Source organism: Camelina sativa, chromosome 3 (assembly GCF_030686135.1).
Source record: "Camelina sativa cultivar CO46 ecotype springtype chromosome 3, ASM3068613v1".
Lineage (NCBI taxonomy): Eukaryota > Viridiplantae > Streptophyta > Magnoliopsida > Brassicales > Brassicaceae > Camelina > Camelina sativa.
The window spans coordinates 2,316,339-2,341,121 of NC_141882.1; the positions used below are offsets into that span (position 1 = coordinate 2,316,339).

The 24,783-nt window shown below is 36.0% G+C and overlaps 5 protein-coding genes and 1 non-coding gene across 42 annotated transcripts; 3 read left to right on the forward strand and 3 right to left on the reverse strand.

Annotated features, from left to right (window-relative positions):
- Positions 1 to 1,592: 1,592 nt before the first annotated feature.
- On the forward strand, positions 1,593 to 8,055 carry LOC104739170 (coatomer subunit alpha-2-like). 14 transcript variants are annotated; one of them, XM_087507986.1, is made up of 11 exons: positions 1,593 to 1,815; positions 1,918 to 1,936; positions 2,070 to 2,112; positions 2,209 to 2,916; positions 3,232 to 3,392; positions 3,472 to 3,528; positions 3,930 to 4,057; positions 5,256 to 5,693; positions 5,801 to 7,034; positions 7,126 to 7,340; positions 7,424 to 8,055. In XM_087507986.1, exons 6-11 carry the CDS (start codon positions 3,491 to 3,493, stop codon positions 7,843 to 7,845), a joined length of 2,475 nt encoding a protein of 824 aa, XP_087364112.1. In that variant the 5' UTR covers positions 1,593 to 1,815; positions 1,918 to 1,936; positions 2,070 to 2,112; positions 2,209 to 2,916; positions 3,232 to 3,392; positions 3,472 to 3,490; the 3' UTR covers positions 7,846 to 8,055. The 14 variants fall into 14 exon arrangements, with proteins under 14 accessions (XP_087364112.1, XP_087364110.1, XP_087364111.1 ...); XM_087507984.1 differs by having other exon boundaries at positions 3,232 to 3,382; XM_087507985.1 differs by having other exon boundaries at positions 3,289 to 3,392.
- Positions 8,056 to 8,612: 557 nt separating this feature from the next.
- On the forward strand, positions 8,613 to 10,575 carry LOC147946520 (uncharacterized). The gene is made up of 5 exons (XM_087508021.1): positions 8,613 to 8,797; positions 8,875 to 9,073; positions 9,187 to 9,235; positions 9,309 to 9,846; positions 9,934 to 10,575. The coding sequence occupies exons 1-4, from the start codon at positions 8,755 to 8,757 to the stop codon at positions 9,540 to 9,542; spliced, it is 525 nt and encodes a 174-aa protein (XP_087364147.1). The 5' UTR covers positions 8,613 to 8,754; the 3' UTR covers positions 9,543 to 9,846; positions 9,934 to 10,575.
- On the reverse strand, positions 10,075 to 14,387 carry LOC104739149 (uncharacterized). 24 transcript variants are annotated; one of them, XM_087508019.1, is made up of 15 exons: positions 14,031 to 14,287; positions 13,824 to 13,934; positions 13,537 to 13,605; positions 13,386 to 13,446; positions 13,192 to 13,261; positions 13,012 to 13,089; positions 12,821 to 12,875; positions 12,697 to 12,742; positions 12,074 to 12,404; positions 11,615 to 11,982; positions 11,239 to 11,539; positions 10,909 to 11,145; positions 10,667 to 10,806; positions 10,516 to 10,578; positions 10,075 to 10,409 (listed from the first exon to the last, which is right to left on the reverse strand). In XM_087508019.1, the coding sequence occupies exons 9-15, from the start codon at positions 12,324 to 12,326 to the stop codon at positions 10,308 to 10,310; spliced, it is 1,464 nt and encodes a 487-aa protein (XP_087364145.1). In that variant the 5' UTR covers positions 12,327 to 12,404; positions 12,697 to 12,742; positions 12,821 to 12,875; positions 13,012 to 13,089; positions 13,192 to 13,261; positions 13,386 to 13,446; positions 13,537 to 13,605; positions 13,824 to 13,934; positions 14,031 to 14,287; the 3' UTR covers positions 10,075 to 10,307. The 24 variants fall into 24 exon arrangements, with proteins under 24 accessions (XP_087364145.1, XP_087364142.1, XP_087364138.1 ...); XM_087508016.1 differs by having other exon boundaries at positions 12,074 to 12,466; XM_087508012.1 differs by having other exon boundaries at positions 12,074 to 12,466; positions 12,703 to 12,737; positions 13,541 to 13,605; positions 13,824 to 13,915; positions 14,031 to 14,284.
- Positions 14,388 to 17,432: 3,045 nt separating this feature from the next.
- On the forward strand, positions 17,433 to 19,115 carry LOC104764076 (transcription factor MYB13-like). Its single transcript, XM_010487528.2, has 3 exons — positions 17,433 to 17,659; positions 17,759 to 17,888; positions 18,490 to 19,115. The coding sequence occupies exons 1-3, from the start codon at positions 17,527 to 17,529 to the stop codon at positions 19,010 to 19,012; spliced, it is 786 nt and encodes a 261-aa protein (XP_010485830.2). The 5' UTR covers positions 17,433 to 17,526; the 3' UTR covers positions 19,013 to 19,115.
- Positions 19,116 to 20,189: 1,074 nt separating this feature from the next.
- LOC104764086 (rho-N domain-containing protein 1, chloroplastic) lies at positions 20,190 to 22,182 on the reverse strand. Its single transcript, XM_087508022.1, has 2 exons — positions 22,005 to 22,182; positions 20,190 to 21,621 (listed from the first exon to the last, which is right to left on the reverse strand). Exons 1-2 carry the CDS (start codon positions 22,048 to 22,050, stop codon positions 20,408 to 20,410), a joined length of 1,260 nt encoding a protein of 419 aa, XP_087364148.1. The 5' UTR covers positions 22,051 to 22,182; the 3' UTR covers positions 20,190 to 20,407.
- A 67-nt stretch (positions 22,183 to 22,249) lies between these two features.
- Positions 22,250 to 24,580, reverse strand: LOC104764111 (mitochondrial ATP-independent inner membrane protease subunit 2). The gene is made up of 5 exons (XR_015594955.1): positions 24,488 to 24,580; positions 23,776 to 23,950; positions 22,965 to 23,148; positions 22,719 to 22,825; positions 22,250 to 22,621 (listed from the first exon to the last, which is right to left on the reverse strand). It is a non-coding gene; the product is annotated as a mitochondrial ATP-independent inner membrane protease subunit 2 (transcript).
- Between the last annotated feature and the right edge of the window lie 203 nt (positions 24,581 to 24,783).

The following is a 24,783-nucleotide window of genomic DNA, read 5'->3' on the forward strand; positions in this document are numbered from 1 at the left end:
ATTAAAGAAGATGCTTCTTTCCTATTAACAATATAGTTTTCCTTTTCTTTCCTTCTTGCTGCTAATGCTAACAAAGTGGGAGTCAAGTCAAACAACAAAGAAGATTCAGCTTTTGTACAAACATTTGTGTGTAAGACTGACTTCTCTGATTCATACTTCTGATCTATTACAGTGACCAGGACGATATTTTTTTTGTACATGAAATAAGTAAAATAATAAATTTTTGTAAAGGGTTTAGTAATTAAGGGACACTAGCTAGCTATTATTATTTTTATTATTGTTATTATTCATTTCTTATTGTTCTTCTTGTTTGTTGGGTCATGCAATGTGTGTGTTTTGTTGTTTCCAATGGCAAAAAAACTCAAAAAGCTGAATTTTCTCTTTTGTGAAAAAAAAATTAGAGCTTCGGGGGTCCCACGTGATGACGTAAGATGCAAAATTGAAAGAGAAAAAAAGAAAAAAACATTAATTTTGTAGAAAATTAAATCAAACAAACCATTGGAAATAAGGGAAAAAAATATCGCCAAGGGTAAAACGGTATTTTAATCATGCCGTAGTCGGATATATCCGCAGATCCCGGGTCGGGTCTGAAATTTTGCAACCTGAAATGAATCTACTAATTCCCTTTAAATATTTAACTCGTGTCTTTCTCGGTAAGATATTCTGTTGGTCTGGTGGTCAATGAATTAACGTAAAATCATGAAAGGGTCAAGAGTTCGACCAGTCAAGACGTCCAGTTTATATTTTTTCTTTAATTTTTTTTCCAGCAGTTAATTTTCACGACTGTCCTCTAGCGAATATTTTAAAGTCTAATATGGAAGCTATAATTCAAATGGTCAGCAGAATAAGTACATAGTTTCCGTATAAAAAATGTACTTCATTCCAGTCACTTTTACGTCATAGTTGACTCGTCATGCCTTTTTGAGTGTTATACTAGTTATGTGAATATTTTTTAAAAAAAAATAGTATTTCTGGAAAATAATATAAAAATATGTTTTTTTGAAATTTTTTCTAAAAAATAAAAAAATATATATATAACGAATAAATTTCATATTTGTCAACAATACATTTTATTTATTTAAAATCATATAATATAAAAATATACCACTTGTTTAAACAATATTATTAATAATAAAAATAAAAAGTTACTATGATATTGCATCTATAATTGTTTTTACAGTCACGAAAATTTTATTATATATATGTAATTAAAAATAAAAAATAATAAAAAAAAACAAATAAAAAAGGAATAAATATATTAAAACAAATAAATAAAATTGAATACAATATAAGATAAATCGAATAAAATATATAATTCTATACCATGAGTTTTGAATCAATAAAAAACATAAACAAAACAAATAAAATATTTAGAATTTGAGATATGGTGAATAATGATGTGAAAATAGTTATTTATAAAATTTAAAAGGATGGAAGTTAAATTTCTAAAATAATTTATATAGTTTCAGTTACCGGTGTAGATTTAAAATATAGATTAATATATATTATCAAATTTTTATTTAATTAAAAATAAATATTATTTTTTAAAAATTAAATGTTAAATAAACTAATAAAGAGGGGCTGAAAACTTATTTTTATGTATATAATTTTATTTTGCCCAAGAAAAAGATAAGCCACAAGCGGCAGAGTCGCAAGAGATCCGACGGCTGAAAAGAAAGTAGTTTATTGGAGAACATATCTCAACACTTAATAAGAGTCTCTTGATGCTAACCCTAAATGTTTCTTCCGCAAATCTCCAGTTTTCTCCCTCCCCGCTAACCATGGGAAATTATGGAGTAATGTTAATTTTTTTCGGTAAGTTATTTATCTAGAGTTATTTTGTTTTAATTTATCTCAATTTGTTTGTTTGTTTACCCAGATTTGGATCTGAAAAAAAGTTACACACTTGTGTCGCAGATTTTGAAAGATGCCGATTGTGAGTTTACAAACCATGGATCTCAGACCAACCTCGATTCCTATCTTTAGGCATTCTACGGTTATTTTTTCCTTCAAAGAAGAAATCATCTTCCTGTGAAATTTATTATTTTTTTGGTGGTTTGTCTGTCCAGATTCGGATATTAAGATACTGCCCACTGATGAAAGATGTTGATTGTGAGTTTACAACTGCTAATTTTCATTGCAAGTTATTTTGTTTTAATTTTTCTCAATTCGTATTTCAATATTATTATTTCTGGTTTGTGTGTCCAGATTTGGATCCGAAAGAGAAGTTATTCCACTTGGAGTTGGAGTTGGAGTTGAATTGTAGACATTGTTCTTACAATGGATCTCAGACCAGCCTCGATTCCATGTTTAAGCATTCTATATTCATATTTTCGTTTTTGTTATTTTGTTTACAATGGATCTTTCATTGCAGGTTATTTTGTTTTAATTTATCTCAATTCGCATTTCAATTATTATTTTTGGTTTGGGTGTCCAGAAAGAAAAGTTATTCCACTTGGAGTTGTAGGCAGATATTTTGAAAGATGTAAACATTGGTCTTACAATGGATCGATTCCATGTTTAAGCATTTTATTGTCAATTTTATGGATCTTTGATTGCGAGTTATTTTGTTTTAATTTATCTCAATTCGTATTATTTTCTGGATCCAAGTTATTCCCACTTGGAGTTGTAGGCACATATTTTGAAAGATGTAGACATTGGTCTTACAATGGATTTGAGACCAGCCTCGATTCCATGTTTAAGTATTCTATTGTCAATTTTTTTGTTCAAATGTCTCTTTGTTTCAGATTTGGATCCAATGATCCACATAAGGCACATATTTTGGAAGATGTAGACGGTGACCTTCAGGAAAGTTAACAACGAGATGCACTTCTCAACTTGGATCAATTTTCGGACGTTTTTCCGCACAAAAAAAAAGTTTACCAAGGTCTTTCAGGGATTTATTGATGCGTACGGGTAAGCTTCTCCTTTTTATTTATTTTGACAGTATCCTTTTAAAGGATTAGCGGATAGTTTTATAGTCTTAAGCTTTTGCCTCTGACACACACACTCGTTAGTAAATATGAATTTTCTTTTGGTTGAAGTGTTTTTAACTTTGTATTTGCTTTGAATTTTTACTGTAAGCCGTGTTATCCTTAATCCACCCAACTGCTACACGCAAACATTCTTGCTTACATATATTTTTATATTTACTGATGCAATGTGCATTTGCGCTTAGTGTTTTGTCTCTCGAATTTCACTGATCTCCTTTTTTTTATCGCCACATTGCAGTGTAGCACAATCAAAGTGTATTCACAGTTGTTACCTTCCCCTTCTGTTTGCTGTTAGGTTTGGTGACTGGGGTCATGAAATCTGTCTGCTGCTTGTAACTATGCATTTACTAACGAGTGTGTTCTTTTAGGGGAAATCAACTATCTAGCCAGTTAATATACGTAACTCGCAGCATCTCTATGTTCTTTTACAGATGTCATTGCTATGCATTTAAAGTTTCTAACAATCGTTTGGTTGCAGATAATTGAAAGTAGTACTCATGGAGATCAATATGATGGAGTTATTCTTTCTCAGCTAGTAAGGACGTCTTTCTTCTTTCATTGCTTAAGATAAGTTCTTTTTAATTTGTCATTTTTATTACTTTCTTTTAATTTGTCATTTTTTTTTTTTTTAAACTTTTGGGCCAAATAGAATTGTTTCATACACACATTTACACTGAAATTCCGAAAAGAGGAATAGCCAGTTATAATTGTTCTCTTTTCCCTTTCTTTTTCTTTTTTTTTTCACACATATACACTGAAAAGCCGCCGAATCCCTAATTTCTTCTTCCTAGCTCTCTACTTCCTTTTTTTTAGGTTTTCAATCGCTGTTAGCTTTTCAATCGCTGTTTCTTTTTCTTCTGGGAATATGTGGGAGACTAAAGATCGTAGAGTTTATGGTCTGAGTTTTCACCCTACTAAATCATGGATTCTTGCTAGTTTGCGCGGTGGTGCGATCCAGCTGTGGGATTACCAGAAGCGTAATTTGATCAAGACATTCGAGGAGCATGAAGAATCCGTGCGTAGTGTTGATTTCCATAAGTCAAAGCCCTTCTTCGTCTCGGGAGGTATGCTTTATCTATTTTTTGCAAGATCTGAGAACCTGTTTGGGATTTGATAGAAATCAGAAGAAATAGAATGAGAAGGAGTAGAACAATAGAGAAGAAAGAGTTTGATTGTTTCTTGATCTTTTTCCATAAAACATTACAAAGAGAAAGCGTTTACTTAAATACTTGCTTAAAGGATAAAAAGCCTACTTCACTATAGTTTCTTCTTTTAATCCCCTTTTGAAGAATCACCATGTCCTCATGGTGGAAGGAATTGAAACTGTGCCTTGTCTGTCTCAACATCTGCATTCCATGTTGCTTCGGTTATGACTGCTCCTGGTAACTGAGACTTGCTCGAGAAGATCCAAACAAACTCTATTGGCGTGACCCCAACCTGCTTCACTTCTCTCTTAGCACATTGTGGTTCCCATGTGAATGAGTTCTCTGTTGACACCACCCGCCTTGAAACAAACACCTTGAAATTCCTTGGTCGTACTTAAGCTTTCATGAAAAACGCCTTCATGAGACCCCAGCGGCTGCTTCAACAATTTATCACCACCATTAAATCTCACTAACCCTTCTAATAGAACTTGTTCAGCTATGATTTCTCCAGGATCCCAAACTTGGCTTAAAACATATGAGTCAGAAAACTTATCTTCAATCTTATGAAGCTTCAGCCTCAATCTTAACTCTTTAGAAACTTTGTAATCCTTCTCTAACCAATCCCACAGAACTTGTCTATCCTCCAAACCACCACGATCCCATACACGGTTAGCTCTTCCAGGATCTGTTAGTTCTTTCATGCCATTACCAACCCCAGGACTAGCATCAACAACAATTCTATCACGACCACAGAAACCCACTAACCAGTCTAGGTCAATTCGTTCAGCAAGCAACTCTCCAGGATCCCAAACTTGGCTAGGAACAGAAGATCCTGAAAGCCTCATTTCATTCCCGAGCACTTTTTCGAACATAGACAAACCTATGATCTGTTTCTCATTTGTACCATGAATCTTCCTCACATCAACAATCACATCACTTATTCCCTTCGCTGTAGTGAAAAAACGTTTCTGCACCTTTCACTGAACTCAATTCACTAGCCTTTTGTGTAACCATCAGATTGTTATCTCCCTTGTAACACTTCTTCAATACAGTTAGGCTTCTATTATATTACGCATATGTAATTGATGATGGCGTTGACAACATTGTGTGTTTGCAGGGGATGATAGCAAGGTCAAAGTTTGGAACTACGAGACAGGCAAATGTTTTTTAACTCTAGAGGGGCATAAGGATTGGCTCCGCACAGTTCAGTTTCACCATAGTCTCCGAAGGATTGTGAGTGCTAGTGATGATACCACTGTCCGCATATGGAACTGGCGGATAAAATCGAACGGGCGGGGAAAATCTTGTCTTTTTGTTTTGGATGATCACAATCATTCTGTCATGTGTGCTTCGTTCCATCCAAAAGAGGATGACCTTGTCTTAACTGCTTCTTTAGATCAGACCGTTCGTATATGGGATATTGGTGGGGGTATCCCTCTAGTCAGGCACACACTTGTTCATCGTGGAGGAGTCACTTGGGCTTCTTTTCATCCCACCCTTCCTCACATCGTCTCTGGTTCAGAAGATTCTCAAGTAAAGCTGTGGCGTATTGATGGTATTTATCTTTCCTTCTTTACATGAAAGTTGTTGACGAACCATCGTCTGTCCACTGAACTGCAAATTTTTGACGTAATAAATGTGTTCTTTTCAATTTTTTTGCAGAAACTGAAGCTTCTGAGTTAGCCACTCTGCGTGGTCATGGTGATACTGTTTCATCTGTTATGTTTGCAAGACAGGACATAATTGTATCCAGCTCCAAGGATAAGAGCATTCGTGTTTGGGATGCTACCAAGCGAACTGAAATCCAAACTTTCAGCTATGCCCATTATCGATTCAGGATTCTTACAGTTCACCCTGAGGTTGGTTTACTGGCAGCGGGACATGGCAAGGGGTTGATCTTGTTCAAGCTTGGGAGAAAACGTCCTGCATTTGCTTTGAATGGTGATTCACTCTTATATGTGAAAGAGAGTTCTTTGCGGCTCTACAAATATTCAACTCAAAAAGATTCACAACTTCTTCCTATACGGCGTCCTGGTACTCCAAGATTGAACGAAAATCCTAGGACTCTCTCTTACAGTCCGGACGAACTTGCAGTTTTGATCTGCTCCCATCTTGTTGGAGGTTCTTACGTGTTGTACATCATACCAAAAGAAGATGTCCTTGGCAGGAGTGACGTTGTGATAGATGCAAAGAGGGGTGAAGGTGGTTCTGCGGTATTCATTTCCCCTAATCGATTTGCGGTTCTTAAAAGCACCACAGAGGTTCAAGTCATGAATCTAGAGAACGAGGTTGTTGAAAGGAGTTCTCTGCCCTTTCCCGTAGATGCTATCTTTTATGCTGGGACTGGAAAGTTGCTTTGTAGTTCCGAGGATAGAGTGGTTCTCTTCGATCCTCAGCAAAGCCGTGTTCTTGGTGAACTCCATACACCTTCTTTGGTTAGACATGTTGTTTGGGCGAATGATATGGAGAGTGTTGCTTTGCTCAGCAGATATGCAATAACTATTGCGAGCAAAAAACTTGTCCTCCAGTGCACACTTAAAGAGCCAATACCTGTGAAAAGCGGAGCATGGGACGACAATGGTGCCTTTATGTACACCTCTTCAACTGATATCAAGTACTGGCGTCCTCATGGAGATAGCAAAATCATCCAAACCATGGATATCCCAATTTATATCACCAAGGTTTCTGGAGATACAATCTTTTGTCTCGACCAGGACGGGAAAAACACTGCTATCACCATAAATACCTCGAGAGTTTCCAAGAAAAGGAAAGCTGAGTCAGATGGAGATACCACAATGAGAACTATAGACGATTCCGCAAAGAATGACAGCCAACCTTTCCCAGGGGAGGCCGACAACTCCAGAGCTAAGAGGAGAAAGATAGACGATAAATTTAGGTATTGCCCTCCTCTAGTCATTGCTCTTTAACTGCTTTTAGGTTCAATCTCAAGTTTCTTGGTTGTTAACAATGCAAATCTTTTCTTTCAGTGAGACACCCACGGAGATATCCTGGGACATGGAAAATGCTCCGGTTCCTTCAGGTTTTCCCCCAGAGAAAGTCTATCCAAACATTCTGCGTTCACTGAGAGAAGCAAAAATCATGGGTCCTGTAAAGATTACTGGATATGTAGGCTATCTCAATTCACATGTTCCTGCTGGTCTTGACCCGAGAATTGAAATCAAGCGGGCGTATCTATATAATAGTGAGTTTGTATCATTTGGTTTTGTTTTTTTGTTTTCTTCTGCTGCGGCTTAAAATGACATCAGGTTTTTCTTTTCTTTCAAGGACCGGTCAATTCAAAATATGATCAAGCTGCAGATAGGAAACTCATTAAAGATATTCGAATTTGGCTTAAAAAAAAGGAAACAGCGAGAAATATAATGTTTATAACTGGTGATAACGGTTTCAGTTCGGTCGTACAAAAATTGAAGAAAGCCAAGCACAATATCCTATTGGCTTACGTCCAGGGGCTAGAGGAAAACACATCAGCAGAGATCAGGAAGCTTGCAGATCTCTTTTGGGAATGGAGAGACCTCCTCCATCATATACCAGATGGCCTTAGTGCCCGTGAGAGAAAGGCGAAAAGGTACAAGAAGAAAGGGAAGAAGAAGATCAGCCGTGTGAGAAAGTTGAAGAAGGACAAGAAGAGGAAGGAGAAGAAGAGGGAGGAGAAGGAGAGGAAGGAGAAGGAGAAGGGAGGATGCTGAGCGGTCTTAAGAATTTAGGTGAACCGATCGATCCCTTTCATGTCCTGCAAAAGTCGCAGAGGTCTTAAAATTCTGTTTGCTGCTTTTTGTTTTGTTACAGTAAAGACTTGGATGTTTGAGAGAAGAAAGGTAGACAGTAACTTTCAGGTTAACTCGAACAGAGAGAACATACAATTGCCTTCTTCAAGCAATATTTCAAAGAAAACAAAATCCGAAATCGTCATGAAATTCATAGCCACAAGAAAACAAAAATCGATACGAACAACATCCGTTAGAGGCTATGTTTTATATGACATTCATGTCTTTGCTTCCCACTTCAACCACCATCAACTTTCCTCTTACGTTTGGCCCCCTCGTCTCTTGAGGAATCCGGAGCATCACGTATACGTTTCTCAGAATCCTCCTCATCACTTGATGTATCCGGACCAAGATAGTCTAGGATAGGAAAGCCACCATCGAACAGATTTGTCCAACGCCATACTAAGGCTGCAGTGTCAGTACGAGGCACTTGTTCCAGGCACTACCAGGAAAACATTGTAACCTCTGGATGTCAAAGTTTTCAAGAAGATTGAGAAAACCCGTGTCTTTCCCTGGGATGACTTTAGCAACTACGAGGAAGTTTGTCTCGTTATGTTCTAGATTCTAGTTCGTCATGAAACCTACGGAGTGCCCAGTAAAGTATGTTTGGTTCGTGGGGTCAGTAACAAATTTGTGATGAGTACTTAACCAACAATGTTGACTGTTTGGTCTTGTTACAGCTTTTACAAGGGAAAAGAATGCTGAGATTGTCCCCCGCGGCAGATACACATACTATAGCCTTTTGAGTATTGTTAATTTGTGACAACTTTCCTCTTTCATTATTTAATTTGGCGATCGTTTCAAAAGTGCAAGGCCAACTGTTCTCATTGGATGGGTTGCTCAAAGTGCAAGGTCCCTTTGCCACATCAAAAAGGTACAAAGCGTCATAGCCGCTCACTAGGTGATATGTCCTTGTACATTTCACAACTAACCATGTCTCCTGGTTACTAGGTTATGCTTCAGACGTATACCATGAGTACGGTTTTGAGGGAGCCTCTCTCTCTCAAACTGCACAGTCCTTCATGTCTGAGTTGTTGTTATTCGGAGTTAATCGCAGTTTGCCTAAAGTAAGCCCGTTGTTGGTGAAAATTGACTCAGTTGAAACCAATGGTACATCATTTTTTTTACTGTTGCCTGAAGCAACTCAATGGTACATCATTTATCGTTGGTTCTTCTTGAGCTTTTGATTCTTTGATTTAACGGTGTGTTGGACTTATCAAAATGTTGCTCCTTTAGCTTTCTCTTCATTTTTTTTTGATTCAGTGTAAAACACCAAGGGAAAACAGGATCTTTAGGTTCCAGAAAACAGATGGTAGCTCTCTAGATAACTCAACTCAAGCCTTCTAAAAGTTTGGTTCTGATTTCATGTTTTATCTCGAACGCAGAACATGCCATGCGGTTGCCTTCTTCCCTTTTATATGCTCTTGGCTGGTTTACTGATTCAAGTAACAGTTATCCAAATTTATTTATGGATGAAACATGTGCTTCAAGCGTCGTCTGTTATTATTTTTTGTTATACGTTCATGTTTCTCTCTATTGCGGCTTCAAATCTTGTTGCCACCTATCTTGCTCGCCCGGTCAGTTTATTAGAGAGCAATTTCAAGAAATTTCTGTTGTGAATGTCAGTGTTAGGTGCACATTATATAGCAACTTCCTAATAGAATAATGCTTATGCAGCAGGATAAGGATGAAGTACAACATCAGATATCGATCTTGCTTTTCATCGGGTTGGCTTGTGAATTCATGATCATGGTTTTTACAAGACGGTTTGGCTTCTGGGCACTAACCGGTAACAACGGAGAGATGAGTAACAAGTTTATGACGAGTGCTTAGTCAACTGAATGTTGACTGTTTGGTCTTGTTTTACCTTTTACCTGGGCAAAGAATGCTGAGATTGTCCCGGCGGCAAATACATGTGTTCAGGTTCATACTATATAGCCTTTTGAGTATTGTTTATTCATGACAACTTTCCACTTTCATCCTTTGATTTGGTGATTGTCTCATCCTCAGATTCGTGGGTTTGGAATGCCAGCTGTTCTCATTGGATGGGTTGCTCAAAGTGCAAGGTCCCTTCATAACCCATTTTTCCACTGCACGCTACATTTCCTAAGAAGGGTTTGAGCCATTGTTTTTTTTTTAACTTCTAGAATATTTTCAGTAAAAAATAGAATTAACTTACTTTTTGTTTAAATATATATAACCAGTATTTTAAAGCAAACAAACCGAAATGAAAAATAAATAGTTCAAATTGAAAACATTGGCAGAAACGAAAACGAAGAGCTTCCAGGACTTATCACTCGAGTAATTTAACAACTTCACCACTCTTTCTTGCAGGTTTGAATCTCTTTATTGCAGGTTTGAAATATTCAAGGCCTACGTCGAGCTCAACGATAAGTAAGACGTAAATGATTATGAAGATGGCCAAATCCCGTCCGGTATGCTTTCCTCGTACGTACGGTCTTTGGAAAACTTTCTAGTACTTTGGCCTACAAGATATATACGTACGTATAGTATACGGAACATGAACATTTTATAAGAAATCGGATGTTTTTCTTTGTTGAAAATCTATAATTATCATTAAGAAAAACTTGCCTTGAGATGTAGCCTATGATAGTAGTGGTTCAAACTAATACCCCCAGGAACATCAACACCCTCCTGCTTGACAACGAATGGAAAAGGTTAAAGAGGTTGTTGCTCAAATGGTTAGACAACGTATTGATGATACAGAGGAAAGGATGCTTACATTGCTTGCATGTTTTTCGCTCGAGAGATGCTTCCTGAAATTTTCAAGGCTTTCGCACTCACAAAAGCAGCATTGGCAATAAAACATTTTGGTAGATTCACCCCCTTCACTGCACTTCTGAAGAACGCGTCTTTGTGTCTCTGAAACAAGTGGAAAAGAACAAGAAAATATTAACTACAGCTCAGAAACAGCGTAATTAGTTTCAACCGTTACTGGGTAATGAGGAGAGGACAAACAAACACCTGCAAGTAAGCTTTCCCAAAGCCACTCTGCAGAAGTGAGCAGGGCTGACATTTTGTAAGGCCTACATGAATAAGCCAGAAAAAGGTTGTATTTCGTCCGTTGTTGTGCCCGGGCAAGAATCTCTGAGAACACCATCTCCACAGCATCGGGGGAGGATATGATCATAATTGTAGCCGGAGGAGGATTATGTTTTCGCCACGTCATCAAATCTGCATAGATGCGGTTGTATTGGATTCCTGTTTCAGTAACAGGAAAGCATGCGTCAGTAGAGATAGTTGAAATTTTAAACCCCTAAAAATTCCAGAGATGGATAACCAAAAGGGACTAACTGGGAGTGGTATGTGCAAGAGCGACTCCAGTGGAAGAGAGCCCTCGCAGGATGTGATCAGGGGTTTGTTTGTGGTCGCCGAAGGCAGTGATGGAGACAGGACCAGAGTAGCCTAGTTTCTTGAAAGCCACTTCCATACTCCGACGGACTTGACGAGCATCATAACCCTCGGGAATCGGACAGTCTATCATGTCCCACCACACCGCTATTTGAGCTGTCGCGTATTCAGGCTTCGCAGCATAGTTCTTTCCCCATCTCCTCGTTACTTCGTCAAGATCTGGATGTATAGGGTTCATAACCTCCTGCGAGTGGAAACGAACAGCTCAAATAGTATAGTTGGACAATGTACACGAGAGAGAGAGAGAGAGGATGCTTACTTGCACAGCATGCTTTCTTCTCGAGAGATGAGTCCTGAAACCCTTCAGGGTATGGCACTCGAAACAGCACGATTTGCAATAAAACTTGGCAGAAGGTAATTCACTACTGCAGTTGTCCTCAACAAGTGCACTTTTGGGCTCAAGTAAGCTTTCCCAGGTCCACTCTCCCCAAGTAGCCAGCGCCGAGCATCCCCGAGTCCTTGATGGATAAACCAGAAAAAAGTCGTATTTCGTCTGCTGTTGTAGACGGGCCAGATCCCAAGAGAAGACTTCTCGCCACTGGTCGGATATGAGCATCATTGAAGCCGGAGGAGGATTATCATCTCGCCACTCCAGCATATTCGAATACATGAGTGAGTATATGCTTTCTGTTTCAGTCAATCAAAAGGCAAAGGGACTTAGATTTGTTGAAAATTTTAAACCCCTAAATTCAGAGATCGATATAGCAATTGGACTAACCGGGTTGGATGTGTGCAAGACCGACTCCGGTGGAAGAGAGCCCTTTCAGGATGTGATAAGGGGTTTGTCTTTGGTCGCCATACCCGGTGATGGAGACAGGACCCGAGTAGCCTAGTTCCTTCAACGCCCCTTCTATGCTCGGACGGACCTGACGAGCATCATAACCCTCGCGGGGAATCGGACAGCCCTTCATGTCCCACCACACCGCTATTTTAGCTGTCGCGTACTCAGGCTTCGCATTCATCTGAACCATTCTATCAACTTCAACAAATCACAGACACAAAGTTCTCGATCCGTAGGGTTTCTTCTACTCCAAGTGTGATGTACTCCCCTATATATACACCAAACTAGTGGGCCTAAATTAAAGCCCGTAAGTTGTGGCCTATGGATAATCTGATACATTCGCAGAGGTTAGAAGCCCAAAAGAGCCATACAACAAAACCAAAGAAAGAATACATGACATCATCTCCAATGGTCCATTGACACCAAAAAAGAATACATGTTCTCTCTTTGTTTGTTATTTATTTTGTAAAATTTAATCTTAAAAAACATTTTTAAGAGTTCTTAATTTTTTCCTCCTCCAATGGTTAAACCCATATGAGGTTCTTCACAATAAACCTTACCATTACCTTTCTTCTCTGGTCTTCTTCATCAAAGACTCCAACTTGACTACGTTAAATGAACATAGAATCAATTTTAGTTGAAAATGAAAGAGATTCAGTAATAAAATAAATATCCTCCACTGACCATTACACCATCCTCGTCATAGCCATTGGAGTTAATTATGGTTTTCTGCTGTGACCTGTTTCATGGAGAAAGACAACATTGTTCAAACACATCAACTAAATAAAACTGTTTAATTTATATGAAATCTCTTTTATTTCAAAAGCACTAGAGATGCCCAACGAATGGTATATATCTATCCAGCAAAGACTTACAGCATCTTGTGGCAAAACTCTTCCTTTTGGAGACTAAATTTATTGATGTTGTCAGCTGATGCAGAAGCAAATGCATTCCTACAAACAAAGAGAGAGAACATTAGGAAAACTAGGATGAGCGTCTTAAAGACTCGGCTGTTGGGAAGACTGACAAGGTGGATGCCATGCAACTATACATACTCTTTAGGATGGAGAGTCATTGCTCGGACAGACTTCTTGTGATGTGTTAGTGCTGCTGCCATCGTTTTGCCTGCATATAATATAATCCAGCATTATTCAAATGAAACCATACACTTGCACCAATGATTATACAATGAGAAGGGATAAGTATGGCTTTTAAGTCCAAAGCAGACGGTTAGAATGATAAGAAATACCATATCGAAGGTCCCAAAATTTAATGGTCGTGTCATGGGATCCAGTGACAACTTGTGGATCCTGCAACATCACAGATCAAACTGAGTTATGATAAAAAAAAAAAAAGAAAGATTCCAGAAGAAATCCAAATCAATAACAAGAAGTCCATACGTACGGTTGGACGAGTGAAAACAGAACAAACGGTGTTCTCTTTGCATCTTGGTACAAAATATCTCAGACCTGCAAATAAGAAAACATGGAAAAATTCAGTAAAGCTCAAGATCAAAAGAGCAGCAATATACATATACTAAAAACTCACTATTTCATCATAAAAGCATCTAATGCAAAGAGAGATTACAAACCCTTATTTCTCCCAAATCTCAGATAAAAAATTCCAACAGAAACAATCCCAAAAATTCTGAAAAAATTGAAAAGCATAGAGAGCTGAGCTTTCTCACTCAAAGCAGTAGCAAACTATCCACGAGTGAAGTTAGCAGCAGCAGCAGAAGCAAGTAAGATCTGATCAATTCCCAATTCTGAATTCCCAACTCTGCTAACATCATAGAACCCTAATTTTGCTCACATCAATTCTCAATTCGTTGAATCCTAATTTTTGCTAACATAAAAATCCCAATTACAAATGAAATTCAGAGAGATTTTCTTACCAGATAAGGAGATTGGAGCATCACTGAACCAAACTGTCCCATTTTGGCCACTTGAATCTCCGATTTGGTGAACGAACCCTAATTTTTGCTAACATAAAATCCCAATTAAAAATGAAATCCTAATTTTTCTGAGCAAAACTGTCCGATTTTGGTCACTTGAATCTCCGATTTGGTGAACGGATCGTCACTTCTCGGTTTGCTTTCGTCGCCGGAGAAAGAGAGAGAGAGAGAGAGGAGAGACGGAACCGAAGAAGAAGAAAAACAAATTGATTTTTTTTTTATATATTAAAAGGTATCACCCAATAATTATTGGACACGTCGATAAGTCTCTTAAATCATGGATAGCATTGATCTCTTAACACATTACAAAAATAAATCACATATGTATTATAGAAATTGTAGATATACTAACTATAGAAAATTGGTAAGTATATAAAACAAATGCATAATCAATTGGTAAGGATACAATTCACTATGTAAATTGTTTCATCTAGTATTTTTATTCTTTCATAATAAACAAAACATTTTTAAAATTTTACAAATGATGCATAGATTATAGATTATGATCAGTTTGAAATTTGTAGAAAGAAACGGTATGTTCTATATTTTTTTACAAAAATATTTTAGTATTTATTTGTAAGATAATAGGATTAGTTTCTTTGAAGACATATTTTTAGTACCGCTTCCGGCTTCCATATCTCTAAGTACGACTGAGATGCTTGATATATACTAATAGTGGTGTCTTCAAATTTAAATAAAACTAAGATATATTCCGTGCTTAAAGCAATGATAACATTTTAAAAAAAAATTGTAATATAATGATAAAAATTATTGTTTTATTTTTTTAAAAACCTTATTTTGTTTGAGATAATGTTTACTTTTAATTGTTATGTAAATCTATTAGTCTATTTGAATATTAATTATTTTAGAATATTATAGTATTTTATTTTAACAGATTATTACAGTTTTATATTATTTGTCTGTTGTATTTGCATTATTATTTTATGAAATATAAAATAGTAATTTTAATATTATAATTATGAGCAAATAAAAATTATTAATTTATTATCTATATAAATTTAGTTTTATCAACCCGCTAATGTGGAAATTAAAACATACATTGTCATACATTGAGTAATATATTTTCGTTTTAAAAAATTCAAATCACAACATATGCAGAAAATATGCATTTTATTAATTATAAGTATTATAAGAAAATTCCAAACAATTGGTAAATAAAATAAAATAAAGATGATAGGAGAACCATAATTTGAAATCTTAACAAAATCTTCGAATTTAATTAATAAAAATAATTTTATTGTATACTTAGATATAAAATCTTAGTTTTTAAAATTCTGATTGGTTTATATATTAAAAAAAATAGTAATTTCGTCCATAATTTATAAGAGAGGGAAATATTTTTTAAAAAATTTTAATATTTGATCTGTGAGTGTTTTTTATTTTTAATTAAATATATTTACTTAAATTAGTTAATTAAGCTTAATTAATTTTTCTAATAGCAATTGAATGTAATTTTTTACACACTTTAAGGTTAGTTTCATATTTGTACTTCTCAATTAATATAGTAGGATGTAAGTTAATCTATGATGCAAATACGACAAACAAACAATAACAATATATATCAAACAAATAAAAATACTATGGTATTCAAAATCTTACATGATAAGGATTGTAATAAAACACCTAATTCTAATCAAAAACGAGTAGTTTGTATATACGTTGACGAAACATAAATACATTGATCTTCTAAATATATTTGTTGGTATCTCAAGTTATTTTGTTTTAATTTATCTCAATTTGTATGTCTACTTTTTTTTTTGTCAGACCACAATTTAAACATAAGTGGTCATACGTAGAATTAAAGGTACACATTCTCAAATATTTAAATCATAACAATAGTTTTCCGATTCATACGCTCATATCTCACTTTTATACTCAGTTAATCTTATTCAACAGTTTTGTTGTTTAATCTAGAGGTAAACAATTGAAGAAAAATTCAATTAAAAAAAAACAAAATATTAATAGTTGACTAAATGTGTACAAAAAAAGTGCATCTCTTTAAACACAAATGATAGTATAAGATTACAAGTCTTAATTTAGAATTCAGTTCATTGTTTACGATCATTCTCTTCTAAGATGCAATTTTGATGTTTTTCTTCACATTAATTCTTTTGATGGAAATAAGAGCGATATATTTTTTTTTGTAATATCTAATATTAAGTGATATATATTTAACCATTATAAGGCTGTAGTAAATATATTTTCAAAACATATTAATCTTAATTTTCTGGAATTGTTAATATAATTATGAAATATTAATAATATTATAATTTCTCTTATTGATTTAATTTTTTTTTAACAAACTAAAAAAAGCTAATGCAGAATAACTCTCTGCTGCTAACCAGGTTTGTCCGGTTTTAGTTCCTACTTTAATCCCAACGACAACACATACGATCTTTAAAGAGAGTATCAAACAAAACCAAAAAGATAAATTAAACGCCCCCCTTGTTTATTAGTATTGGTTCCTATCATAATTTTGAAAAAAAAAATTATGGATGGACCCATACATACTGTATCTCTTATGATTAATTGTTTTCCCTCCTTTATGACTTGATGAGGCTTGTTTTGGGCCTCAACAAATGTATCTGAAGTAGGGGTTATAACACGTTCCGTTATTTTGAGCCAGACACGGACACGACTCACGAGAGAGACAGAGAGGGTCTGAACCCAAACAACACATCATCTGGACCCATATGGCCATATCAATCAATTAAGTACGTACATTTTGTTAACACGGAGTCGTCCCATATCTAAATCCATGTTCCGATCATGATGTAAGTAAAATTATTATTTGCTCCATCATTATATCAAAATTCTGCAACGTACAACAAGATTACTGTAATTTTTACCGTCACGATTACCACCTACAATAGCGCGACTTCGTTTTCGACATATCTAATTTGGGCCTATAAAATCATTAATAAGCCTATCTATTCTTTGCCCCATTTTATTAATAAGCCTATCTATTCTTTTGCTTAAACGGCTAAAAACACCTTCACATGTACCATCATACAATTACTATTAAGTACCAAATTCAACTTTTTATTGTCTTTTCAAATTTAGATCTTTCATCTATATCTTCGCCCTGTTTATTTCCTCGCAGTATAATTATAAATTCATACAGATCAAAAAAAAAAATTAGAGAAAAAAAAAAAAAAAGAAAGGTGAGAGATGACTATTCATTGAAAAAATAAAGGAAAAGAAGTTGGGAGCATTGATATTTGTGTACTAAAATTAGAAAAATATTTTTTTTTGCCAGCTTGTCATTTTCCTATTGCCGCAATATACCTCTCTCTCTCTCTCTCTATATATATATATATTAACACACTAAAGCCATCGCCGCACACTACTTGCTCTCAACATTTGGCTTTCCTTTGCTCTCTTCACCAACACAAAAAAAAAAAAAAAAAAAAAAATGGGGAGAAGACCATGCTGTGAGAAAATGGGATTGAAGAAAGGGCCATGGAGTGCTGAAGAAGATCAACTCTTGATCGATTATATTACTCTCCATGGCCATCCCAATTGGAGATCTCTCCCTAAATCTGCCGGTATATATTATCCTTTATTTTTCTTATCTTTATGTATTTTTTTTTAGTGTAAAGGTTTTGTTTTTAAATGGTGGGGTGTTTTTGTGAAATGATTATTAGGGCTACTTCGGTGCGGCAAAAGTTGCAGGCTTCGTTGGATTAATTATTTGAGACCAGACATCAAGCGTGGCAATTTCACTTCTCTTGAAGAAGATACTATCATCAACTTACATCAAATCTTAGGCAACAGGTTCCTCCTCCTTTTTTTATCTGCTAAATTTTCGATTTTTTTTTTTTTATTTGTTTCTCAGAACCATAAATCAAAACAATACTACTACTATTATTTAAGAAATTAAATCCCTTTTCTCCAATGTTAAAAGGATGAATTTTGTTTTGTAGAAAAAAAAAAAGGTTTCATTACTTTGGAAAAATCGTTTCTAATTTGTTTTTGTTTTCTCCAAAGTTTTTTTTTTGTGAGTGTGACTAGATTTACTCCAAAATCTTTTTGAAATATTACATACATCTGTGTGGGGCTGATAACCGAGAAGATTCCAACCCGTGATTGCCTTTGTCCACTAAATAATTTCAATTTTCTTTTTTCTTTTCCTAATTATACTTTTTTATTTTATTTTTCTTTATAACAATTTTCACTACTAGACAAGATAGGCACATTCATCAGTGTAAAGACATGTGCAATATTTTGTTAACTATACCACATGAGGTTCTTCAATAGCTTCTCTGTTTGTTTTGTTCTCATTACACAATATAGTAGACGTATTAACATATTGATGATTTTTTTTATTCTTTCATTTATGTGACATTTTGCTTGATACCTTTTTTTGGTTTTGTAGATGGTCTGCGATAGCTGCAAAATTGCCAGGTCGAACAGACAATGAAATTAAAAATGTTTGGCACACTCATTTGAAGAAAAGACTCCACCAGAATCAAGATGGAGATAACAAGGAAACTGTCGTTACTACTACTACTACTACAGATGCAAAGAGGCCAACCTCTCCGGAACAACAACAACAACAATCAAGTAGTAGTGCTGACGTTTCAGCGGTTACAACATCGGGAAACAATAACGATCACATCTCCAATAATAACAACAAAGACTCTGCGACGTCATCAAAAGATGTTCCTGCATTGATAGATGAGAGCTTTTGGTCAGAAGTCGTATCGATGGATTATAACATTTCAGGCGATGATCATGTGAAGAACGAGATAAAGATAGAGAACTGGGAGGGCTCATTAGATAGAAATGACAAGGGTTTTAGCTTCTCGAAATTGTATAACCATGACATGGAGTTTTGGTTTGACCATCTTACTAGTTCTCCTATAGTTGGAGAAATCTCTGACATTTCTGACTTCTGATTTTTTTTTTCCTTTCTTTTTTCTTTTTGTAGTTGAGAGAGTTAAGGACGTATATCTTCTTGCTTTGTGATGCACATGAATAAAAAGTCCTTTAACTTTCTTATATCAGTCTGAAAATATCAATCTTAAGGTATTTTTGGTTGATTAAAAATTACGTTACATAAATGATATGATATAATTACTATAGGATATATTCTGAAATAATGTTCGAATCAAGCTTAACCGAAATTATGATTGTTTGTGTTTCATTTGACGTCTTATGATAATTGTTTAAAAAAAAAAAAAGAGGTTTTTCTTATGTTTGTCTTTATCTTTTAACATCTTTATAATTATAAATTTAAAATCATTGGTTCTGTAACTAAAACATGTTTAGTGGATGGCTAAACTAAAGAAAGCCAAGACTATAATATTGTTGTTTTAATAGTTGGATACTTTTAAAAGCATATTCCCTTTTTCTATGCACAATGAATTACTAATATAGTCACATTTTAAATTCTTCTGGTTTCACTATCAGTAATGGCAAACTAACAACAAAAAGATTGATTAAGATTGATTAATCATGGTCCACCTCTCTCATAAGTCACAACATACTTATTATACATGCATAACATATTCAGTAGCTCCAGTTGACCCAATTGTGATTTCTAAACACAAAAGCTGAATTGCACATTAATAAAACTCAAAACGAGATAACCTAAAAAATTATTACCCAAGAAGCACCATTGATATTATCGATGATCCAGCGATGACTCCACTATAGATTTATATCACCATCAACTAAACTAAATGGAAAACTTTGGTTCTTTGACACATAAAACCAATGAGAAAAGCATGAAATGATTAAAACGTGGTTGACAAGTGACAACTAAATGGGAAAATCAACCAGAGAATGGTGATGATATTTATCAATTTATCACTTTATCTGTAACTAGGTCCCGGACCTACCTCGGATGAGACGAATCCAGTTCACTTTTTTCAACATAGCATGGCCGACTTATAGAGTAAGTTTCTGAGCCAAAGAAACGGTTATTACAATAGTCTAATACCATTTCTGATGAGCTAACAATATGCAACTCCACCTTGTGAGTCTCAAAGCATTTGTGCTACTTCTCCAGAATTTGGAGCTACTAAGAGAGATTTGAGTCGACTATATATATCATAGAATGTTAGAACAACATAATCAACCGGTTTGTAATAGATTTTTGAAAATCCATGATTGAACACCAAATAGTGCCTCGTTAAAACTGAGTTGACAAAAGATTAAATCCTAGTAAACCAAGAAAATCACCGCCAGTACTAATTTCAAACAAATCAAAAACAGAGAAAATAACTCATTTCAAGTGGTGCATACTAGAGCAAGGGTTCCTCTGTATTTGAGTCTCTTTCAGTGTCAAATCAGCTGGAATCACTACCAAGCAACTCCACCAAGTCGGCTTTCTTCATCTTTGAAACCCCTTTTAGTCCCCGTGACTTTGCTATGCCTCTCAGTTCCATCAGCTTCAGTTTACTCAAGTCTTCCACGGCTTCCTCCTCGGCTTCTTCCTCAGCTTCATCACTATCTTCGTCAGCATCATCGAGGGACTCTTCATCATCTGACAACACATCTAAAATAACATCCTCATCATCTGATAACACCTCTAGAGTAACATCATCATCATCCTCCTCCTCCTCCTCTTGAAAAAATGATGATGACTCTGGCTTCTGCTCTGACTCTGATGCAAGCATAGTTGTCACAGGTTCAGGTTCTAACTCATTTTCAGGTTCATGCTCATACTCAGGCTCCTTCTCATGCTCCTTCTCATGCTCATTCACAGGCTCATTCTCAGGCTCATCATGCGTCTCCACTGTATCCTTCTTCTGGGTCCAAGTTACGCTGTAACTTGATTCCTGATCAAAAGTTGCCTCGCTAGAGTAAGCTCGCGGTGATTTAGATCTTGGTACTGGCGACTTTCTTCTGAAGCTTGATGTTGGTCTGGAAAAGGATGACGAATTATAATCCTTGTTCCCTGAATTGGCAAGGTTTCCATTGCGGTCTTGTTTGTCGACAGTATCTCCATGTACATCTCCCTGGCTGCTAAATTTGCTAACTTGCTTCTTGCTCTGCTCTCCCGAATGCTTCCTTAGTAACTTAAGAAGGGAATCAACAGTTTCACTTTCTTTTCCCTGCCCTTTAGAAGATTCTTCAATCTTTTTTTCTTCCTTCTTTGCAGCAGCACGAGCTCGAAGCTGAGCTTGAACCTTTCTGAAAAGCTCAACAATCTCTTTCTCTCTTGGTCCAGGGGATGAGGTAGCTTGGAATTTGGGGGAGTTAGATAGAGAGAGTAAAGGTCCATTTCTTGAAGACAACATGTCAGAGTTTTCGATGTCAAAATCGTCTCTCCCTTCGTTTTGCCTGTTGCCTCCGCGGGAACCATGCTTATTAAGTCTTGAGAAATCAGGATTTCTCCTATAGCCGCCAGAACTAGCTCGGCAAACAAAAGAAGTAGTATTGGGGATAGATTTCAGACGTCCATTCTTGTGATCCAGACAGGAAGACCAAGGTAGTATGGCAAGCGTTCTTCTTGAAACAGCAGAGTTAGAGAAGCAACGGCTGTCTGACAGTGTGCAACCTGTGTTACCAATGAAATATACCAACTAATAAGTAAACATAAGCATGTATAAACAGTCCACACACGAATAAGCCGAAGTATATTACATATTATACTCTAAGAAACATTTCATCGAACAACTGGTGGACAACAAAACAAAAATCAAATTTTCTTAAACACACCGCCGTTTCCGACTATAGTGACTAATGCATAAAACAGTGAGTTTTACTGAGAATTTAAGGAAGAACCCATTAACAAAAACTTCCCAGCAAACATATAGAGAAGCCTTAACATAATTATCAACGAGAATTATGGATTTACATTAAAAACAAAATTAACAACGACATGTTAGAGACAGGAGAGAGGAAGAGCCAGAGAGAGAGAGAGAGAGGATAGTGAATTACCAGGGACGTAATCACAATTCAAATGGAAAGTTCCCGACATCGCCATGAATAGACTTCGGCGAAAGAAGATAGATTTAAGCTTCTTCTTGCATTGCCCTTTTTCCTTCTCGACCCTCTCTTTGTCTTCTCTGTCTCTTCGTCTTGGTAACAACAACAACACTAATTCTTCATATTGGGCTTTTTTTTGGGCTTTGGACAACATTCGAAATTAAACCGAAGCGATAGTCCTAATTTCCCGGTTACAATCATACCAAACCGAAATCAATTTCATATTATTTTATTTTCGGTACAGACTTGTTCAGCTCGGTTTAAAACCGTGGTTTTGGATTCTCTAAAGAAAATGGTTGTTCATAGAGGATAAAGCCACCATGAATGAACCTATTTTCCTCAACACTCAAACAGTATCCGTATTAAGATTAGAACCAAGGGGGGCCAACATTTGCCACAAACATCTCCCCAATGACATCTACATTGGAGTTTAGAAACTGAAACAAAGAGACAGTGAAACGTGTTGCGAGATGTTTCCTTGTTATTATTACGCCTTGTGGTCTTTTGCCATTTCATCCACATCAAGTTCTACCGCCAGTATTGGAGAATCCTCTTCCATGGCAAATTCACTGTTATGACCAAACAGGATTTATTTTCTCTCTCCCAGTAAGAAAAGAATAAGAGAAAGATTTAAAGCTGATAGGAGACGATACCCTCTTCTCTTACCTGTTACTTACTGGACCATGATCCACAGCTGTCCTCAGACAATATATAGCTCTTCCTACTATGTCCGTCATTGAAATCGGACCAAATGTTCGACTATCATATGCTTCCTATTCAAACATATCATAAGAATACAGAGATTCAGTTTCTCTGATGTAACTCATCATTGCAAGAGCGCTACATAGACAACTGTAAGGGAGCTGGATTTTTACAAGTGTGTCGTGTTACGGAAAAAGTAAAATGGTGTACCTTAGATTTCACCTCTTGGTTCTCAGCTACAACCCAGCACTGATCCTTTTCAAGAACAAAGGGCTCTTCTTTCTCATCACTTGAAACCATTTCAGATCCTTCTAAAGCTGCCAATCTTCTGACTATATACTTATTTGTTTCATTCGGGTCCTTCAAGACAACAGCATCCCCAATGAAAACGTACCTAGACAAATACCACAAAAGTCAGATGGGCATCACTCATAAGTAATAACCATGCACATGATTAGTTAAGGCTTGAGAACTAGGGGGATTCAACTGATGTTTAGATACATCAGAAAGCTGAAATGCAAAATTCATATTTTCAGTGGCTCATCGGTGCCAACCTAATCAATTCCGTCCAATCAAGGTAGACATACATACGCCCACTATTTATCAGAGGATTCAGAGCAAAACAACAAAAATCTCTTTCTTTTTTTGTCTCAAGATCAGGGAAACTGAGAAACTTAGCTCTCCTCACAAAGATCCTACTCTTGTCTACAGTTGTGACTTCAAATACAAACTCCAATGTCAATCCTAGAATCCTTATGCCTACGTACAACCTCGAAATGCACGAAAGGAAATAAAAATAATCTAAAACCCCCTAGTAAGATATAGCAGTCCAGATAATTTAGAAGCAAGAAAGAAAACATAAATAATCTAAAGTTCATGACTTTATCCCGTTCAGATAACTAGCAGTCCAGCAGTGCAACTACAGAGTACAGAGCCACATTTCATGAAACACCAAGTGGTAACCTCATGGTTTATGTAAGTGAAACTCAAAAAGACGAACCCTTAACGCCAAGAAACATACCTTGTATCAACAACTGGTAGCTTACGGACAAGTAGCGTGTTTTCATTTGATCCCATGGTAGGGCCATCTCTTGTCCTTTATTGGAGTTGTGTAAGTAGGTTATCTTTCCATAAAATAGATTCTTCACGACTACACCAAAGAGTTCCCGGTCACTGAGCTTCTCTCGAGTATGTTTCTGAACAGACAGAGTAACCCAAGGATGGTAAATAAAACAGATTATACATGCACACTTACGACTCAATGAACTGAAAGAAACGGCTTGAGGTGCACCAGAAGATACAAACAGAGGACTATAAAAATCATGAAGGTTTGTTTTTCAGGTCACTGGATATAATCTGATCATATTAAAGAATGATCCCTTAGCAAAAAAATTTCCCTTTTTTTTGTTTTAACTTTTAACAAAGCGTGCTCTTTTATTATAGTAACAATCACCAACGAAAAGCATAAAGATTTAGTTTGCATAGCTCGGAAGAAGCAAAATTTGTTGAACAATGGCGCTTTACGGAAGCAATTCCCTTAAGATAAATCAAAATTGGATGGAAAAATAAAATCAGAAACCCTAGTCAATTTAATCAAATCCAAAAACCATTTTTTTTATAAATTACATAGAGAGAATCAGAAAGTTCAAAATTCCATAAATCCTGGCAGGCAAATGCAAGGAGTGAAGCATAACTCAAACTGAGTCACAGAGTGATAGAGTATAAGAAAGAACCTTGAGGCTGAGAGTGAGAGAGTACTCGAGCTTGTGAGCCATGTATCGGACCCAATTCGTGATGGAGGCCATCGTTGAATGATAATGACTCTAATCGGAATGGACTCCTTCGCCGCGTCGGTTTTCTCAGCCCCCTCGCCGCCGTGGTCGAACTAGTGTTTTATGGGTTCGTCGGTCATAAAAATCTCGTGATTTCCAAATATTTCCCAAAAGAGTCTAAACTTTTAAACAGTGTTTAAATTTGCCTCGGAACTATTTTTTTACTATTCGAATTTTCATCCTGAATTATATAATTA

Excerpts from the sequence above, each read along its gene's own strand:
- LOC104764076 (XM_010487528.2), top strand. The coding sequence starts at position 17,527 with ATGGGGAGAAGACCATGCTGTGAGAAAATGGGATTGAAGAAAGGGCCA. Across the intron at positions 17,660-17,758 it reads ATCTCTCCCTAAATCTGCCG|GGCTACTTCGGTGCGGCAAA; the intron begins GTATATATTATC and ends AATGATTATTAG. Across the intron at positions 17,889-18,489 it reads CATCAAATCTTAGGCAACAG|ATGGTCTGCGATAGCTGCAA; the intron begins GTTCCTCCTCCT and ends TTGGTTTTGTAG.
- LOC147946520 (XM_087508021.1), top strand. The coding sequence starts at position 8,755 with ATGGGTTGCTCAAAGTGCAAGGTCCCTTTGCCACATCAAAAAG. Across the intron at positions 8,798-8,874 it reads CCCTTTGCCACATCAAAAAG|GTTATGCTTCAGACGTATAC; the intron begins GTACAAAGCGTC and ends CCTGGTTACTAG. Across the intron at positions 9,074-9,186 it reads TTGCCTGAAGCAACTCAATG|TGTAAAACACCAAGGGAAAA; the intron begins GTACATCATTTA and ends TTTTTGATTCAG.
- LOC104739170 (XM_087507978.1), top strand. The coding sequence starts at position 3,859 with ATGTGGGAGACTAAAGATCGTAGAGTTTATGGTCTGAGTTTTCACCCT. Across the intron at positions 4,058-5,255 it reads GCCCTTCTTCGTCTCGGGAG|GGGATGATAGCAAGGTCAAA; the intron begins GTATGCTTTATC and ends GTGTGTTTGCAG. Across the intron at positions 5,694-5,800 it reads AAAGCTGTGGCGTATTGATG|AAACTGAAGCTTCTGAGTTA; the intron begins GTATTTATCTTT and ends ATTTTTTTGCAG.
- LOC104764086 (XM_087508022.1), bottom strand. The coding sequence starts at position 22,050 with ATGGCGATGTCGGGAACTTTCCATTTGAATTGTGATTACGTCCCTG. Across the intron at positions 21,622-22,004 it reads GAATTGTGATTACGTCCCTG|GTTGCACACTGTCAGACAGC; the intron begins GTAATTCACTAT and ends TTGGTAACACAG.
- LOC104739149 (XM_087507998.1), bottom strand. The coding sequence starts at position 12,326 with ATGGTTCAGATGAATGCGAAGCCTGAGTACGCGACAGCTAAAATAGCG. Across the intron at positions 11,983-12,073 it reads TCTTGCACACATCCAACCCG|AAAGCATATACTCACTCATG; the intron begins GTTAGTCCAATT and ends TGACTGAAACAG. Across the intron at positions 11,146-11,238 it reads TCTTGCACATACCACTCCCA|GAATCCAATACAACCGCATC; the intron begins GTTAGTCCCTTT and ends TTACTGAAACAG.